Source organism: Fragaria vesca, linkage group LG7 (genome assembly GCF_000184155.1).
Source record: "Fragaria vesca subsp. vesca linkage group LG7, FraVesHawaii_1.0, whole genome shotgun sequence".
Taxonomy (NCBI): Eukaryota; Viridiplantae; Streptophyta; class Magnoliopsida; order Rosales; family Rosaceae; genus Fragaria; species Fragaria vesca.
In genome coordinates this window covers 7,954,606-7,974,430 of record NC_020497.1, presented here as the reverse complement: position 1 = coordinate 7,974,430, position 19,825 = coordinate 7,954,606, and the positions used below count along the sequence as shown (strand labels likewise).

Below are 19,825 nucleotides of genomic sequence, written 5' to 3'. Positions count from 1 at the left end.
GTTATCATTTTACTCTTTTACTCTTCTTGAGAAATTTTCTCTACTAATTTTATAAACAAAGGGCATTTGGGAGGTTTTTGAAAATTTAATCAAATGACAGTTCCATAAGCGAAATTGGCTTAATTCTTAGAGAAAAAAATAATAGAGATATCATGTGTAGTTCTCCCAAGTGTACTTCGGAAAAGTGTAATACGTACCTTTACTCCTAAGTTGATTTGTATCTGTATCTGCTTCATCGAAAAAAAGTTATTGATCTGTATCTGAATTTGGTGCGGTACATATATAATTCTAGTTAGTCTAGTACTACATATCATGCTACGTAGTACGTACTCTCCAATACTGCCTCATTTTCAGTGGTAGCATTCTTGTTAAACTTCACAACCAGAGCCATATATTATATATATGAATGTCACCTTTCATGAACTGATTCAGTATATCATACAATAGGCAGTAGTTGACCCTGTTGGGCAATATAGCTAGCTACTGAGGAAAAGAGACAATGCCGTGGAGATTATTTGATGGAGTCATAAATACCGATACACAAGTACAGTAAAAAGGGTGTGGCTGCTATACCGAACGGTATAGCAAGCCTATCACTAAGGAGGGGGAGGTTCAGCAGGGTGGTTGGTTGCAAATTATGCCTGTGTTTCCAGTAGGCATGTTATGCCCTCCGACACAGCAAAATTTTCCCAGTAAAAAAGGGGACGAGAATTTTGTAATTAATTGTATGGGCTCACAAGCCAAAATCCAATCTGCACTTGCAACAAAACTGCAAGGGCAGAAAAAGATTTGTGTCTTTTCATCTTGTGTTCATATTCTACTACCAGAAGTTCTGCATGCACAAATTAAAACTTTCTTATAGTCTGTATTCAGATATGAGATATGCTCATATAAACATCAATAACCGAGGCAGTTCGTGATCTGATCATATCCCAATTCTCTTAAGACCATCAGTGATCACAGATTTTCATTACAAATCCTTATTAAGTGGTATATATGTACGACGTACGTTGAAGAACAAAAGCTCATCGGCTCATCGCGAAGAACCAGTGCTGGTCGAGGAGATAGCTGTTGATAATAAATCAAGTGTTATATATATACAATGCTAAAGTGTTAAGTCAGATATGCTAAAGTGCCAAGTCAGATATACTTCATTGGATAAGTTACAGATACAGAACCCAGATCAAGAAAGAATGAGAAACAATGCACGAGGAACAAGTGCATATATATATATATATAGTCTTAGTTACATTATCTTCAATCATTCTCTTTCTCTTGCTGTTCATCATCTTCTTCGATGTTCAAGTTATAAAGCCTCCACCAAATGCTTCCTTCAAATTATCCACCGTAAACCTAATCAAACCCAATTCAACCTCATGATCGGGATCCTAACCCGCACCGACAACTACGACCGCTGCCACTTCCTCCCCCTTGTCTACGGGGTACGTCCAGTCCTCTCTCCGCGCCACCATCCACGTCAACTCAAGTTCGTCTTCTGCAGCCTCACAAAACCCAAGCAGCGTGCCCTAATCGCCCTTGAAATGCTTCGTTTTGATGATATCCTCATTCTCAACTGCACTGAGACCATGAACAGCGGCAAAACCTACACCTACTTCTCACTCCCCAAACTACTCCTCCCGCGTAAATACGACTACATCATGATGGCAGACGACGACGTTTTCATTCGCTTCGAGCCACTTGCCTTGTCGCTCAAGGCACTGCCTAGGGTGGATTTGTACTACGGATTTGTTATCCCTTGTGCTAGCATGGATCCCTTTGTGGAGTACATGTCGGGTATGGGGTTTTTGTTGTCGTGGGATTTGGTGGAGTGGATTAGAAGCTCTGAAGTCCCTAAGGAGAATGTGGTTGGTCCCCAGGACAAATTGATCGAAAAATGGTTTAAGATGGGGAACAAGGCCATGAAAAAGATTAGTAATAAGCCGGCGATGTATGATTATCCGGGAACAAATGAGAGGTGCTCGCATGAACTTATACCGGAGACGGTGGCTGTTCATAGGCTCAAGAGGCTTAAAGATGTAGTTTCTCAAAACTGACAAGAACGATCCATTCATTAGACTAATATTTAAGTATTTTGCAATTTAAATTGTATCACATCAATCTGATGTAGCTCATAATTAAAAGTTCAACGGTTGAGAATTTCCAGATTTGAATCCCTGACTTTGGAATTATTTTTTCATGTTTCAACTAATGCCATGTTCATTCAATTGCAGGTTATGGCTCAAAATACTCAATTATGAAACTCTTCATCTTTTGATGTAACCAAAGGTTTAGAGCTCTCATTTCTCAAAATTGACGAGCACGATCCACTCATGTGATGTAGACTAATATTTAAGTATTTTGCAAATTATATTGTATCACATTCATTTGGTGTAGCTCATAAAAATGCAACAGTTGGAATTTTCGGGTTCGAATCCCGACACAGGAATTTTTTTTGTTTGAGTAATGACGTAAGTTGAGACTAATGTTTAAGTATTTTGCAACTTGAATTGTATCACATCCATCTGGTGTAGCTCATAAAAATTCAATGGTTGAGAATTTCCAGGTTTGAATCATGGCACCGGAATTTGTTTTTGTTTGAGTAATAATATAAGTTGAGACTAATGTTTAAGTAATTTGCAACTTGAATTGTATCACATCCATCTGGTGTAGCTCATAAAAATTCAACGGTTGAGAATTTCCTGTTTCGAATCCTAGCGGTGTAGCTCATAAAAATTTAACGGTTGAGAATTTTTCGGTTTTGAATCCCGACACCAGAACATCTAAAATTCAACGGTTGAAAATTTCGAGGTTCAAATCTTGACACCAGTATTTTGTTTTGTTTCCACTGATGACATGTTTATTCAATTACTTTGGGCAGGTTTTGGCTCAAAAATAGTCAATTGTGGAACACTCTTCCTCTTTTAATGACATATATTGGCCCAACTTATCCAATCCTTTACATGCATGAAAATGATCAACTTCGAGGAGATTCCAACTTACTTGGATCTGCCTTGAGGAGGAATGACCGAATAGATCTACGATATTTGGATTTTTTTAATTTTCTTTTTTAACAACGCCATACTTTGATTTGTCTTGGAAGGACCATCCCTCACTTGATCTTGTGGGGACTTCAAAAAAATTCCTCAATCAAATCGCAGCTGCTAACTTCATTTCAACAAAATTTCACAAATAGGGATAAACTGTTATTACGATATGACATGAGTTGACAATACGTTTTCCAACCTTCACACATAGATACCTAGATATTAGATATTTTGTTTAATTCAAACTCTTTTATATTCAGAGAGAGAGAGAGAGAGAGAGAGACTTGTCCAATCTTGCTATTGTACTTTCACTCGTCAAATTCTGCCAATTCTGTCATTGTACTTGCTAATCACTCACTATACTCGTCCAATTCTGTTACTGCATACAATTCTGCTATTGTCAAGTCGACTCCTCTACTCGTCTAGTTTGGGCCTCGGCAATGATCCAAAAACTTCGGGCCATCTTAACGGCCCAACTACCCAACCTCAAAAATCCAACTAACCCGAGCCTACTTTATCGGCAAAAACACGTAAACAGCCAGCAAACCAATTCCGTCGAGCGTCGACAAAGCAAAACAAAAAAGCACTCTCCCCGGATAACGATATACCGCCACGTTCCCCCCCCTAAAGGGTCAACGTCTCCCCGAAACTGACTTCCCTGACTCCCCAACTCCACTACTCTCTCCTCTTTCCCTCCTATTAAACACTGACGTCGACTCCCCACAAAACTCCACCACCAACCCAACCGACTCCCTTCCTCTCTCTCTCTCTCCCTACCCGACCCGCCCATGGCCGTGGCCTCCGCCTCCCCGGATAGGATCCAAGTGTCGCCGCAGCAGCAGCACCCCGTCGTCGAGCCCTCGCCGTCCCGATTCTCCACCGACTCCGACGCCGCCTCGTCCTCTCCGCTCGTCTCCTGCTCCCCCGCCGACACTCCTGATCGCTCCGATCCTTCCTACGCTTCTCCCTCCTCCGCCGATCAGGTCCGCCTCTATCTTCTTCCTCTTAATTCTCTCTGATTCTTACTGCTTTAGTTTCTGAAATGTTTGCTTCTGAAACCGGTTGGGGTTCTTAGATGTTGCATTGTAAATTAGCTTAGTTCTAGAGAATTCAGCACTTGCTGAAGAAGCTATTTTCAGTAAGGGAGGAGCTTATGAGTAATAATATATGCCTATGTGTTTGTTTTGGCTAAAGTGCTTATGTGTTCGATTTGCTTTGCTGTAATTTTTACAGTCTGCTGCAAGATTGAGGAGTGAAGAGTACCGCCAGTTGTTTCGGCTTCCACCTGATGAAGTGAGTGAACAAAGCTATGTTTTCGGTGCTGTGGTTTTCATTCAAGTTTAAGCCTTTACATTTTGATCCAAATTGTTTTAAATTTGCTGAGTTTCGGTGTGCTTATGATCAAAAGAAATTTGCCACCCCTCCTCTTTCACTTTCTAATGGCAATTTATCATGAAAAAAAAAAATGTAATTGAGGAATAATAAGATAGAGCAAGAGTTAGAATCCACTTATGGGTAGGGATCCTACAATATGAATAGATTGGGATTAATGTTTGGGCTGTTAAATGTTGGAGTTATTGATGCTGAAAGAGTTAAGTTGTCTGTTCGTCTTTGGATATCTTCACTTTATAGTTGAGGTATAACTTAAAATCGAACGGACTCCCAGTGCTAATTCTATTAACATATTGCTTGATAACTGCAAGCAATATACACAAATTAGGTTCTCAAACCGTTTGATTCAAATATATCTATATTTCTTATCCTTGATGTTTTAGTGTGCTTACTAGCAAAAAAAAAAAAAAAAGTTAAGGGTTCTTCTTCTCTCTGTCTCAATCACCATCACACACACACACACACACACTAAGACTGCTACTCATAGGTTGAGTATGAGTTGTATGCTATTGGAATATATGTTTGACATTATTCTTTTCTCTTTCTTCACTGTAGGCCCTCATCGAAGATTTCAATTGTGCATTCCAGGAGAACATACTTATTCAGGTTAGTTTATATAAGTTGTAACTCAGGAGTTGAAGTTTTGTTCTTATTAATTATATCAGTTGTGCTACTTTGTATTTATATTGCTTTAGCATTCTCTCAATTGTAGTCTGGATGTTTAATTTCATATTTTCTCTTTAATTTTCTTGATTGATTTGGCATCTTCAGTGCTTCTAACATAGTATGTTTCTGTTGTAGGGTCATATGTACCTGTTTGTTCATCATATTTGCTTTTACTCGAATATATTTGGGTATGAAACAAAGGTATGGTCTTCAACTTATGTACAATCTCTATCAGATTGATTTTTGCAACTGTGGTATTAAATACTACAGTTTTGCAATTGTGGTATTAATACTACAATTTTGCAATCATTTGTACATGAGTACTGAATATGCTATAACACAAGATAGATCATGTTAAACATCTACCTACCTAAAGTAAAACGAATACAGAAACTTGCTGAATGCTTTATGAATATTTGAAAGAATCAGCGAGCTTTCTCAATTTCTCTGCTTTCTGTCGATGAGAAAGACAAAATTGTAGTCTTTCCCTCCTTTTCATCATTGTTGTTTATCTCCAATAAATTAATAGATATAGGTGTTAAAAAGGTCACATAAAGAGCTGAACTATTCATACTGATACTAATCTTTATAAGAACCTTTGGCATTCTATGATATTAGAGACAGCTAATTTGTTATACATAGCAAAATATTTGATCAAGGAGAGAAATTTATATGGATCATGCCAGCTTGAGATTGAATCACAAAGCCTCGTGGAATCAATATTGTATCTTTTGAGTACTTTTAAGAAACAATTGTTGGATCACACTGTAGATGAAACACTAAAAGTGGATAACGGGTTGTTTAGGGCAACTGTTCTCAAAACATTTTTCGAGTGATATAATTTAGGAGGAGTTTCTACCTTATGCCTGGAGATGAATACACCTGTCGGGTTGTTTAGGGCAACTGTTCTCAAAACATTTTTCGAGTGATATAATTTAGGAGGAGTTTCTACCTTATGCCTGGAGATGAATACACCTGTTTTCCATGGATCTAGTCAGTTCTAGAAATTGTTTTAGGAGCTTCGAATTTGCTTCACTTTAGTTGCTATATATTTTGTGATTTCAAATTTGGTTATGAACTTGGAAGAAATTTTCATCATGTACTAACAAGTTCATTCTACTTCAGAAAGTAATCCCATTCCAGGAAGTCACAAGTGTGAGAAGAGCAAAGACGGCAGGGATCTTTCCTAATGCAATAGAAATTTTTGCTGGAGACAAGAAGGTAGTGCAGCTAGTGCTAGATCCGTAGTTTGTATACCTGTATGCTGGGTGATATACCCTGGCTTAAACCTTTATTGATGCCATTTCAGTATCAACTTCCATGTCTTACATCACTTATTGATTTGGCAGTACTTCTTTGCATCCTTTCTGTCCCGAGATGAAGCTTACAGAATCATAAATGACGGTTGGGCGCAATATGTTGATGGTGCCAAAGTGACTACAGAACAACTGGTACTGGTGAGAAATGTGGGTTTTTTTATTTTATATTATTATATTCATTCAAACAACTGCTGTAGTGAATCAACCTGTAATGAACAACAGGTAGTGGTTACATTTTTTCCCTTGAATCACTGTAATGAATGATGTCATACTGAGGAATGCTGATATAGTAAATAATGTTATACTGTTGTAGTTGGGTCTTGTCTCTAGTTGGGTATTTCATGGCCCAAACCGCATTCTCATTGTGAAGAATTGATATTTTCTTTGTCCACAGATGGATATCTTAGTGGTCCAGATTGTGAAGGGATCTGGAGAGGTCCATAGATCCATAATTTTAAGTGCAAACTAGTTTACTTGCATAAGATTTTCAGTCTCTTTTGGTTTCAGAACTTAATTTACCAGATTATTTCATCATCTTTGGTGGCTGTGAGGAGTTATGAGGGATAAATCTTAATTAGGTATTCTGGTGTGTCAACTCTTGATTGTTGTATCTGTAGCTGGTGAGCAAATGTAGTATACTTTGTCTGTCTTTGTAAGGCAATATGAAGAATAAACCCATTTTAATTGTAAGTTCAAAAATTCAGTATAGTGTTGCAAGAATTCATTGCTCTCACATCTCTGAAAATCTGCTTTAGTAGAATTTCTCTCCGGTTTCTTTGCTTAATCTTTCTGCCCTGTAAACTTTTGAACTTCAGTTTGTCACATTGTTTCTGCTCCATCGATGTAAAACTTTTGTTTCTATCTCCCACTGAGTTTTCCATTTCGAAAGAATCTGTGTCGAATGGAACAAGGAAGGCACTGGAACAGGGCTTCCAGTAATTTTTACTTTAAATTTATTGGATTCCTTTTGTCAGTTGCAGCTTACAGATCTTGGTCACATCAGCTCGTTATTCTCTCTTCCTTGTTTAGTTAATGATAAGGATTGGCTGCTTTTTGGTATCCAGGCATGATACCTGGGATATGAGAAACATGATTGATCGTCATTATGATTCTCATATGGGTCGTGATAAAGCAGTCATCTGTACTAAATTGGTTTTTTTTTTTTTTTCCTGTTTTGGGATGGGTAAAAAAGCTTAACCATGAAGTTGTTGTTTACCTTAACTGTAATGTTCATCGTTCATGAAAAAAAAGAAAGAAAAAAAAAAAAAACGCCTTCTCTTAGTTTACGTGAACTGCCTGTAACATGTGTTAAAATTAAGTATAATGCATCATCAGTCTTTTGCATGTCTTATGAGTTGAAACTTTTAAGTTCTGTGCAGTTATTTATCTTTTCTACATTTTCATAATTGAATCAACTTGCCTATGGTTCTTGATGGAAAAGATGAAACGAGTTTGATGCGAAGGACTGATCCCTGTTGTGCCTTTATATAAACCTTTATTCCTTCTCCTCCCTCTTAAATGCATGTTTCCTTCTCCAGGAATCAATCTCCGAGACTAAAAACCAAGAGAATGGAATCGTAATAAAAAAAGTGGAGAGCTCCAATTGCTTAGTTAATGAGGTGGATTCTACTGACAGGTACTTCCGTATCATTAGCGTTTTGCACTAATATCTGATTCTCTATCACTCTAACTCGTCAATGTTTGTTGCATGTATGTGGGTCAGGAATGCGAATACTCATATTTCAGAAGATTCTGAGCTTCCACCCAAAGTTGAAGATGATTCTGTGTTGTCGTCGCTTCCAGAGCCAGAAGGTGTTGTTGAAGAGGATATAGAACCAGTTCTGAATGGTGAACCTTCATCTTCAAGAGATACCTTGATTTGGAAGGAAGAAGATTCAGATGCCCCAAACAGTACGTTTTACTCTACATTATAGGGTAATTGCTAATGTTGGTTCATTTGTCAAAGATGAGTTTGCATTTAGCTTGGGGATCATTAGTTTTTGGGTTGTGCTATGTGTCTGTTGAGTGTAGATTGGCCAACACAAGGTCAGGGTTAGTGGTAACAAGATATGGAATTTAGCCGTCTTTAGACAATGGTGTGTATATGAACACTTCCGATTGACACAATTGTTCATGCACAAGTCACTAGGCTCTTTGTGGTAAAAGGGTAGGGATGATGCTGGTAATGGGTTCAAGGTTAGCTAAATTCAGTAAACTGTGTGCAGTGCTGCTGCATCTTTGGTAATTTTTTATATGCTCACTGATTTTGTATTCATTAGTTCCAGTTTTTGTTTTATAAATGTATAATGAGCTGGTTATATGTGACATGCAGTTCCAGACTTTTATACAAAGGTTGCGGAGTCGCAGTTTCCGGTATTTCCTCTTCTTGTCTGCAATTAACGTATAGTATATTTATAATTTCCATAAATCATTGAATTTGCTGTGTCAAGTACTTTATTCTGCCTTAAAGTTTGACTTGATATCCAAAATGTTGATCTTTTAAGCCTTTAGGTTTTTGTGGTATCCAAATGCTGTGTCACAACATTTTACCTGTTAGCCACTGTGGTAGCAGAATCTTGCATCAACATTGTACTGTAATAATTTTTACCCTTGAAAAGGAAAATGTTTGACTTGGATTTTCAGTTTTCTGAAAATTATGAAAGTTTCTGTGGTTCTCAAGCACCACTTTTGAGTGCGTGATACATATAAACTTAGATACATATTTGAGTAAGGAAGGACAGTAAAATTCAGGTACAATTCTAACCTCTACCATACACCACAGTATCACCCACAAAAAACCAGATTTTCACCATGTTAAATTCTCAAGTCAACATAATTTTCTCCAAGGAGACAAGAATGAAGTGAGTGATGGGAGAAAAATTGTTTAACTGCTTGAGGTATAATGGTGCATCACCTATTGATGCAGGGAGAAGCAAGAGATAGTGTGAGAGTGAATAGGGTGGGCTGGAGAGTGTTGAGAGATTATAGAAAACAGAAGGAATTTAGAGGAAACAGGAGTTTCTTAGCTGAAAAAGGGAGAAATAGAATAAGGGAGGTTAGGGGAGAGGATACAAGGCCAAGCCTTCAATAAGATAAACTCTTAATTCATTCCCAATCTGCCTTCGGATTACATTAGATAGCCATATTTATAGGCTTCAAATAAAACCCTTACTCCTAGAATACCATAAGACTAATATAACTGATTAATAATAAGACTCTTAAATACTTAAGACTTAAAGAGACATAAAGACACACTCAAGACTCTTTAAAACACTAGACTCAATTATTATTTTCATAACTGAAATTAAACTTTGTAACTGAAAATAAATCTGTCAATACCCTTAAATTACCAAGTAGCCTTCTTTTGGACCAAAAAGGGTTGGGCTTAGTCTTTGGCTTCCGAAGAGGATATTTCTGTTCCAGCCAGCTTATGGCTGCTCCATTATATATCATTAAGAGTGAAATTGACATCTACAAGGAAATGTGTAATTTCAAATCTAAGGTGAGGTTTCTCTTATTAGATCGAAGGTTGAGGGAGGGCAATAGTTCAATAATATGTAGTTAGCAATGTGTTTTTTCTTCCAATAACAATTCCACTTGTGAAAAGTATCTTGAATTTATGCTTATCTTTTGACATGCAGATAAAGGTTGAAGATTTCTTTCGTTTCTTTTTCTCTGATGATGTGTTCATTGAATCATTCCATAAAAGTTGTGGAGATAAAGGTAAATATTCTGATTGATGAATTTTTCGTAGTTAACTATGTACCCATTCAAGTTTAGCGGTGGCTACTTTTTGTAATCTTAAAGATGGAAACTGTTCTGATTGTTTTTTGTATTTTTGGCTCTTTTCTTTTGTGATCCTTCTCAGATTTCAGGTGTACTTCATGGCACCCGCATGAAAAGTTTGGACATGCCCGCGATGTTTCATTTCAGCATCCAATTAAAATCTATTTTGGTATGGTTAAATATCATGCTATATATAATTGTTGGTGGTTTGTTTTATATTTCAGTCTTTTCTAATGTTTTGTTTTGTCATAAAGGTGCAAAATTTGGTAGCTGTCAGGAGCTCCAGAAATTTCGAGTACACAAAAACAGGTTGATATGATGATGTTTACTATACCATTTAAAATGTTTCTTGAATAAGTTTTGGCAGTATGTTTTTATTGTGAATGAGATGAAGTAATGAACTGGGTGCCTTGTGAATTTGGAATATCTGGATTTGCTTTTGGTTTAGCCAGATTGTGCTGAATTGGATTCTGATCTATCTACTTTTTTTTTTTATGTACCTAGGATAATAGTGTGTAAAAAATGACATTTTTTTTCATGTAGTTAATATAGTGCTCTAAAGCTCTTCTGTAATTTTTGTGGTACTTGTGACGTTTGACAGTCATTTAGTTATTGAGACATCACAAGAGATCAATGATGTGCCTTATGGAGATTATTTCCGGGTTGAGGTGATCCATTTCTCCACTTTATCTGTTTATGATGTCAGCTTCCCTTTAAAATTTAGACTACACTAGGTCTTTGAAAGTTATAGTAATAATTTATTGATTGTGATATTGCACATTTAGCTTTTGTAGAATTGGATCGAATAGAAATCAATATATATATATATATATATATACAGATTTTTTCAGGTGCGGATGTCCGCATTTATTCTTACGGTGCGGATTTACACTTTACACTTTTCAATCGAATTTTCACCTCTCCACTGTCTAGTCTTTAGATACTAATGGATGAACATAATTCTGTCGAACTTGAACCGTTCATGTTTATAACAGAAAAACACCGTTTTGAGTGCCTTAATTGATAACCAAATTGGCTGAAATTTTGTAGAGATGATCTATACATTAGTATCTAAATACTAGACGGTGCAGATGTGAAAATTCGATTGAAAAGTGTGTAAAGTGGAAATCCGCACCGTAAGAATAAATGCGGACGTCCACAGCTGAGAAGGACTATATATATATGTATACACACATACGGAGCCGTTCAGAAGCGGACGTCCACACTGGACTTAAAGTGTGGATGTCCCTCCGTTTTCCACTGTCCAGCGCCGACAACGGCGCTCCTCCACCTGAGCGGACACCAGAGGCATCCCCGATCACTTTCCCTTGCCGGCGTGATCAATTTGAAGGTTTGGGCAGCAACCTTCACCTAAAACTTCAGACAAGATCGATCTCGGCTGCAAACTGGTATTTGGCGAGTCCGCCGGCAAGGGAAAGTGATCGGGGATGCCTCAGTGTCCGCTCGGGTGGAGGCGCGCCGTTGTCGGCGCCGGACGGTGGAGAACGGAGGGACGTCTGCACTTTAAGCCTAGTGCGGACATCTGTTCTCGAACGGGCCTATATATATATACACACACAAAGCTGTTCAGGTGCGGACGAAGTTTTTGGTGCGGATTTCCATTTTTTGCACCACTTCCCGATCGAATTTCCTCAAACTTCCTTCTAGATCATCTCTGCAAAATTCCAATTTGGTGATCGTTAAGGCCCTTAAACTTGCGTTTTTCTGTTATATACCTGAACCGGACAGAATACAGGCCATCGATTTGTTTTTCGATTTTGAGGGCCTTAACGATCACCAAATTGGCTGAAATTTTGCAGAGATGATCTACACAAGATGATCTAGATATGTCTAGAAGGAAGTTTGAGGAAATTCGATCGGGAAGTGGTGCAAAAATGGAAATTTTGGTGCGGACGTCCGCACCTGTCAGCATTGTGTATATATATATATCTTTGTTGAACATGTATTTGCACAAAACTTTAGTCACCTTTTGTTTCGATGCATCTAATATTAGGGGCTTTGGAATGTGGAGCGAGATACTGATGGATCAAAGGAATGCTGCAATTTGAAGATTTACTTGAATGTAGCATTTTCAAAGAGAACTGTATGGAAAGGTGTGCCCTTCACGTCTCATGCTTGATCATGAGTTTATGATTGTTTATATGAGTTGACATGAAGCCTATGATAGGGAATGGCATGATAAGAACAACATAAGAAACACCAAATATTCTAAAATAATGACTGAACCTGGAAATACAGTCAAGGCACATGTTCAAATCCCAACGTGGTTAATTTATATAAGAGTTGGATGTTGTACAAGTAAAATATACGGTATACCATGAATTTAAGTTGTACAATCTCTAGGAAAAGAGAGATAAATAATATGGATAAAAAAATTAAGGTTATAAAGATAGATAATTGTGTCAGGAAGCGGAATTACAATCTGTGAGGTTACAATCTGTGAGGTTATGTAAGTTTTGATTCTTAAGAAAATATGATATGCAAGTTTATCTGGTTTGACTCAGAGTGACTAGTAAGTTTAGAGGAGTCCAGGTTACATATTAAATCTAATCAAAATGTGATTTTGTAAGTTCTGATTATTCCAATTCATGAGTTCCTTGTGTTCACTAACAAGTAGAATTAACATGTAATCTACCCCACTTTAAACCCCTGATCCAGATTAGAGTGATTGTGGATATGTATTCGCATCCCCATTCCTTCCCTTCCCATTGCTTACGTCTCTGTTTCATGAGTTCCCCCATTTCTGATACCTAAATGTGAATATAAGACTCCAGAAATTAAACTCCCATAGTGACCTCCAACCTTTGCTGTCCCTACATGTATGTGCTTAATGTTATTTTACTAAGTGTTACAGATTCATAATTAGTCACTCATTAATGGGTCTATGTTATTAAACTTATTATATTTTATACATCTTTATGGGGTGTCGTTATATTTATGTTAAAATAAAGCTTTACTATGTAAGTAACCTTTATAGAAAACTGTTGGCACTCATGTCTTCACTTTATAAAAGCATGTGTGTATTTGCTAAAATGTCTTGACATTGTCAGTTCAAGAAATTTAAATCTTGATCTGATTGGAAGTCCTATCTGTGGTTACAGGAAAGATAGTGCAGTCTACCTTGGAAGAATGTCGAGAGGTTTTCGCTACCTGGATAAACATGGTATCATCTATTCCTTTATCTAGTAATTTGTTGATCCAACCCTAAGCTTTGAGTTAGCATTAACAGATGGGCTGCTGACCCTCTATCTGTAGCTGCCCTCTTTAGCTATCTAAAGCAAACTCCTTGTCTGCTTCCTCGTACATTGCTTTTTGTTTCAATAGAAAGCTGTTTCTTTTCAAAAAAAAAGTTGATCCAACCATGTTGAATTTGGAGTGCGTCATAGTTTATTAGTTTTGGTACTGACCTGAGAGTTTTCGTGCATTCAATGTCTTTTTTTCTCAGGCACATGAATTTTTGAAGAAGAACCTTGAAAAACCAGAAGGTTAGACTGTTGTACATATGCATAATTGAATGATTTTCTCTAAGATATCTGATTCCTTGGTATTGTAGATCATAATTTAAACAATTGGTTGTGCAATTATTTTAAGTTTGCTTACTGATTGGTTCATGACACTTTTTATAAAACAGATAGTATTCCTACTGCTAGCACGGTTCAGAAATGTGAAGTCCGTCCTGCAGACGAAGCAGAGACGGTTCAGTCTTCTGAAAAGTTTTATGAGCCCAGGGATGACACTACCATACAACAGATATCTGCATCCATACACCCTAAGCAGCAAGTTAACAGTCTATTTCAAGAAAGTCCAAGTGATGCTTACACTCGTTCCTCATTGTTGAGAGATTATATGATGAAATTCGGGTCGTCTTTGAGGAGTCAAAGCCATCTTCCGTTGATCATAGTTGTCATTGTTGCCGTGATTTTCATAATGCAGGTAATTAAATCTTTTAACATAGTATCAAATATTGATTAATATATGGAATCTGCAATTACATGCCAAATGATGAGCAACCAAGATCATGTTTTTCTTGGAATTTTTTGTTTTGGAACCTAAGGTATTCCCATTTATAGTTATACAATCTTTTAGTTCTGTAAATAAACTAGATTTCCAACTTGGGAAAATTAATCTGCTATGTTTTAAAATGGAGTGGTGTTGAGGGTTTATTTCTGAAGAAAAGTTGAGGTTTCAATCTTAGGGGGAACTCTCAAGTGTTTTGTCTTCTTTGATTGTAGTTGAGCATACTTGCGCTACTAGTCAGACCCCAACATATCCATGTGCACTCTCCTGTGGACTATACAAGCGGTGTAGGTGGAAGATCTTCTGAAGTTATTACTTGGCTGGAGAAGCGAGTTCACACCCTTAAAGACGACATGAACTTGGTTGAAGCTCGCCTGGAGAGCATGCGACGTGAACATGCACTCCTAAAAGCTCAACTTGAAGATTTCAAGCATCTTAATAAGCGTAAGTAAAATCAAGCTGTAAATCCTCATTCTTAATCTGTTTTTGCTCCCTTTGTGTGGTATTATTGAGAAATGTATGTTGTTCAAGTTAGAAAATTAGAAAACGTGTTGTAACATAGAACCAATAAGCGTATAGAGAAATTTCTCAAATAGCCACAATATTCGTCTAGGGATACAAATCACGGTTCTCAAATGCTGAGTAGTAATGACCTAGCAGCCACCCTTATTTCCGAAAACAAGAAAGAAAAAAAAGAATCTCAGAATGAAGTTCTAAAGATATCATGTGCAGATATCATGTGCAGATTTTCAAATTATGTGTTTATAAATCATTTAGTAGTGGCCTCATTGTAACTGATCAGCAAAACTTTGTTCAAATAATCGTTGGGTTCTAGATGGCAAATTACCTCACCTTTCTATCTCATTGGGTGAAAAACTACTGATAGAATCAATTGTGTTCGATGAGTATATTAGTTGATGTAGCCTTGACAAGCTCACTCCATTGCGCCGTAAACCAAGCTATGTCGGTCTCAAGCCAAGTTGTCTTCCTGTGTTGGGCTAGCTATACGTTGCCAGAAAGCATGCTGCACGCCTCTTGTACACTTATATGGAGAATTAATGAATTGATAGAATAAAATAACTATTTAGTAAAGAGTGCCAAACAGTTCTTAAAAGGCTAGATGGGGAGCAAATGGATACGTCCTAGTGTGATGAGGAACATTCACAAGTTAATATGATGAAGAGTCTTGAGGTGCTATGCCATCTATGCGATCATGGCATTTAGTAATCACCGTCTCTACATCACTACATGCTTCATTGCTTTGACATTTGCGAGCTCTTGGTAATGGCATGCGGATCCTCTTGAGATTAAAGAAACTGATGTGCTGGATTCCTTTGCGGGAGGACTGTCGACCTACCTTGATCTTAGAAGGTTTTTTAAGTGTGATTATATTTGTTAGGACTTAGGATTGACAAATGATGAACCATATGCCGGAGCGGGGACAAAGTCAAAGGGAAGTTTGGTAAACGTTTCAAGTGATACTAACGTGTAAATCGTTCTTTTAACCGGGGTATAGGGGATAACAGTTGGTTTTCCATCCCCCCCCCCCAAACCACACACACACACAGAGATTAGAAAAGAGTTTAGCTGTGAAAATAATCAGTTGTGAAATAATTTAACCAAGTGTTTTGGTTAACAGTGATGTATAATGTCATGTTTTAACGGAAAATCAGTGCATGGGGTTTGGTAGATTTTACACAAAATTATTCTACCACAGCGCAATGACTGAATGGATATAGTGCTTTTAACACGAATGAATCTTCCTCTCACTTGGTTAACTCTCTGCATGACATTATACATCACTGTTAGCCAAAACACTCGGTTAACCCTCTGCTCTCAGAACTATCTCTTCCCCTTCCATGAAACTAGCCAACCCAAAATCACTCATCTCACAGCCCACCATAAACAGGTGAACATTTTCTTTTCTGTGCAATGGACCAATTGTACACCCATCAACACAAAAGAAAACATGTGAACATTATCTTTTCTGTGCAATGGACCAATTATACACCCATCAACATTCATCTTTTTTTTTTAAATAGTCAGTTACGACTTTTATAGATTTTGGTAAAGCGAATGTCTGAAGTAACCATTACATATTTTACTGCTATCATCTACTATCAACTACAGATAGACAAGTAGTTGTGAGGCATACCTCATTTAGTACATAGGATAGATTACCTTTTAGTAATCGTACTCATAAAACACCCTAAGTCTAGTATCCTAAAAGATGAACCCACAGGAAATAGAACAACTAAAACTAAAAAAATCTAACTAAATGATAGAGTTGGCAAGCCCAACATAACAACCCAATGAGGCAACCCAAGAAAAGTGCACGCCAGACCCATCCAGTCAGAATTGGACTAGCCCACCACCATCATCCTCATCCCCGAACGATCCGGTCGGCCAAGATCCGGCGACCAAGCTTGCAACACTGTGACCATCCTTTCCCGTCATCACACCTTCACTGTTGGCAATCCAAGACTCCCTAGCCACGCCGCTGCATTCTTGTGCCGCCCTAGACCCATCCCCGATCTAGACCTTCACATCCAACACCGCCAAACATTCATGGTTCATAGTTCATACAATTAAACGAAATGTAAAGCTATTACTATATTATATGGGTCAGGTCCAAGGGACATTATATTTAACACAAATTTGTGTAAAAATTTATGTTAAATACATGGCTTAAAAACAGTGTAAAAATTTGTGTATTTAAGCCATGTATTTAACACAAATTGATGTATGTATGAGGATTGAATTATTGGAATAATTAACTTGTAGATCATTACCAGCACAATGTTCTTCCCTCTATCACTCTATGTACCCTATTGGTAATGATCAAAGAAATATTGGAACTATAGAAGAACTCCAGATCCCTGCTATATTCCTCTAACTGACAATGTTCTTTCCTTTTATCACTCTATGTACCCTATTGGTAATGATCAAAGAAATATCGGAACCATAGAAGAACTCCAGATCCCTGCTATATTCCTCTGACTGGCAACATCCATCCATATTGATTGGCTTCAATCACCAACCCTCGATTTTTATCGAAGCTACTCCGGTTCGGGCCGTCAAATGTGTATTTTTGGCCGTCTCCATCCTTGTTCTGTTTTGCTCTTGTTTTTTTTAATCTTTCTTTTGATCCAATGCTGCATTGTTCCTGAAAGATTTTGTTTTTTCTTACAAAGCTTAATATAATTATATTTATCTATTAGAAATATAATGTCATGTCAATTTCCACGTCATTCAAACATTAAATCCTGACCATCAAACGTTTTTAAATTTAATGGCTTAAAAACGGTGTAAAAATTTGTGTTAAATATGGTGTCCCTTGAACCGGACCGGCGGACCCTTACTGACTATATATGCTAGATTCCTTTTTCCATCAATAGAAATGAAGAAAAGAGATCTTTTCCATTAGTTATCATGCCCAGCTTGTTTCTAGTTTTCCTTTGAATGTATGAAACCCTCTGTCAGTTATCATCAGAACAATGACCCAAATTCTAAAAATCCAAATGATCATCCTATCAACATTTCTCTCTCTCTTCAATCCAATCTCAAAACTTATATGCGTCATATCAATTTTTTCTCTTCCGATGCTTTATTCACTGGTAGCTTTACTAACTTCAGATATTATACCTTCTTTTCTCCAGTCCGAGACCAATAATCAAGCATTAGACTCTTCACCGGTGACAGAAACAATCAGACAATGAAAAACATTATTAAGCTAAGAAGTTAAGAAACTGATTTGAATACAAAAGTTCTCATGGAGAGGGACACAATGAAGATATTGGTGGCATCAGTAAATATTCAAACGAGAACTTTGGAGGTTGATAATGGTGTAAATGGGCCGAGTCGAGCCGAATACTATGGTGTTCATGTTTGGGTCATTTACTTTTTATCGAGTTTTAAGCTTCTTCTTTTTTTGAATCGAAACGAAAGATTTTATTGATAAGATTAAGTACAAACAAAGGCCAAACAACCAACCAATTCCTGTGGAATCGGACCATTCCATCTAAGAGAGTAATCCAAATTGAGAGCTAACTTAGCTAGCTTGTCAGCTGCCAAATTGGATTCTCTGAAAACATGTGAGAAAAACAAATAAGGAAGGGAAGAGAGTTCTTGTTTAACATCAGCAACTACTTGCCCAAAGCTCGAATCATCGTCCCCAACATCAGACACAGCTTTAACCAACTTAAGGCAATCATTCTCAAACACAATAGAATAACCGTACTCATTGGCCATCTCACTAGCTGCACGTCCTGCAAAAGCTTCTACAATCTCAGCAGAAGTACCATTACTCACCCGAAAACACAGACCCCCCACTACCACTACATTCGAGTCCCGAACTATAACCCCAACACCTCCGATTCTTGTGATAGGGTTAAAGGCACCATCTAGATTTGTTTTAAGCCATCCATTTGGTGGAGGAGTCCACGTTTTCAAAAACCTTCTTGAGACCAACTTAGGTTTCCAAGTTAACTGTAACAAAGCCATATAAGAGCGTACCTGATAAAACAACTTATTCAGCGAGGCCTCTCCCAAAGTCGAATGTTCTTTTCCTTCCATATTAACCACAGAATGACAAGAAGCAACTGAAATTCTCTCTAGACAATGACTCTAAACATAAAGAAAGCCAATCCATCATGGCCATGGAATGAGATACTCCCTGAAAAACTCCAACTAGCTCTGGGAACAATAGGACAAGATCCTTCAAGAAACAACAATCCCTACTGATATGTTCGATTTCCTCATCCTCATGATTACATAAATAACATCCATTGTTAATGAAAACTCTCTTAGTTCGAAGCTGTGAAATAGTAGGCAATATAGACGAACAGACTTTCCAAGTATGGACTTTAACCTTACCAGGGATATTAAGATGCCAAACTTTCCGCCAAAAGCTAACAGGTTCAACCGAACTAGACGAGGAAGAGATATCTGAAGAGAGTTGTCAAGCTAGAAGATAAGCTGACCTTGTAGCAAACCTGCCTTTAGGATCAAATGCCAAATTAACTTATCATGTGCCATACGATGCCGGAGTGGTATAGAGAGGATTAAACTCGCGTCAGTAGGCTCAAAATATTCCTCCAAAAGTTGAGAATCCCATTGCTTAGAAGCTGTTATAAACTCACTGACCATTGAAAGTCTCATACTTCTCCGACTTAATGGTCTAAAGTGTCGACCACGAGGTAACCACGGATCCTCCCAAGCATGAACCGAACTACCATCCCCAATCTGCCAACGTGAATTGTTAACCAATAAATCATGAGCCTCAAAGATACCCTTCGAGCTTGCTGAAGAAGATGAAGGAATTGGAGCTGACCAAAAATCAGAATTAGGAAAATACCTCGCTTTGTACAATCGACCCAACAAAGATGATGGGTTCTTCACAAGACGCCATCCTTGCTTCGAAAGCAATGCTAAATTGTGAGCATGAAGATCACGAAATCCCATACCACCCTCCTCCTTTGAACGACATAGTTTATCCCATGACATCCAATGAATTTTTTTATTGTCAAAATTATTCCTCCACCAAACTTAGCACACATATGATTAAGTGAATTGCAGAAA

The 19,825-nt window shown here is 37.6% G+C and overlaps 2 protein-coding genes across 2 annotated transcripts; both read left to right on the top strand.

The window, feature by feature from the left end:
* The first annotated feature begins 1,376 nt into the window (after positions 1-1,376).
* On the top strand, positions 1,377-2,054 carry LOC101314610. Its single transcript, XM_004308450.1, has one exon. The coding sequence runs from the start codon at positions 1,377-1,379 to the stop codon at positions 2,052-2,054; it is 678 nt and encodes a 225-aa protein (XP_004308498.1).
* Positions 2,055-3,832: 1,778 nt separating this feature from the next.
* Positions 3,833-14,927, top strand: LOC101314325 (GRAM domain-containing protein 1C-like). Its single transcript, XM_004308449.1, has 18 exons — positions 3,833-4,027; positions 4,278-4,337; positions 4,992-5,042; positions 5,238-5,303; positions 6,228-6,323; positions 6,452-6,559; positions 7,960-8,057; positions 8,145-8,332; positions 8,754-8,794; positions 10,063-10,144; positions 10,290-10,376; positions 10,462-10,516; positions 10,809-10,875; positions 12,222-12,321; positions 13,330-13,391; positions 13,674-13,713; positions 13,860-14,161; positions 14,461-14,927. The coding sequence occupies exons 1-18, from the start codon at positions 3,833-3,835 to the stop codon at positions 14,695-14,697; spliced, it is 1,935 nt and encodes a 644-aa protein (XP_004308497.1). The 3' UTR covers positions 14,698-14,927.
* The last annotated feature ends 4,898 nt before the right edge of the window (positions 14,928-19,825 follow it).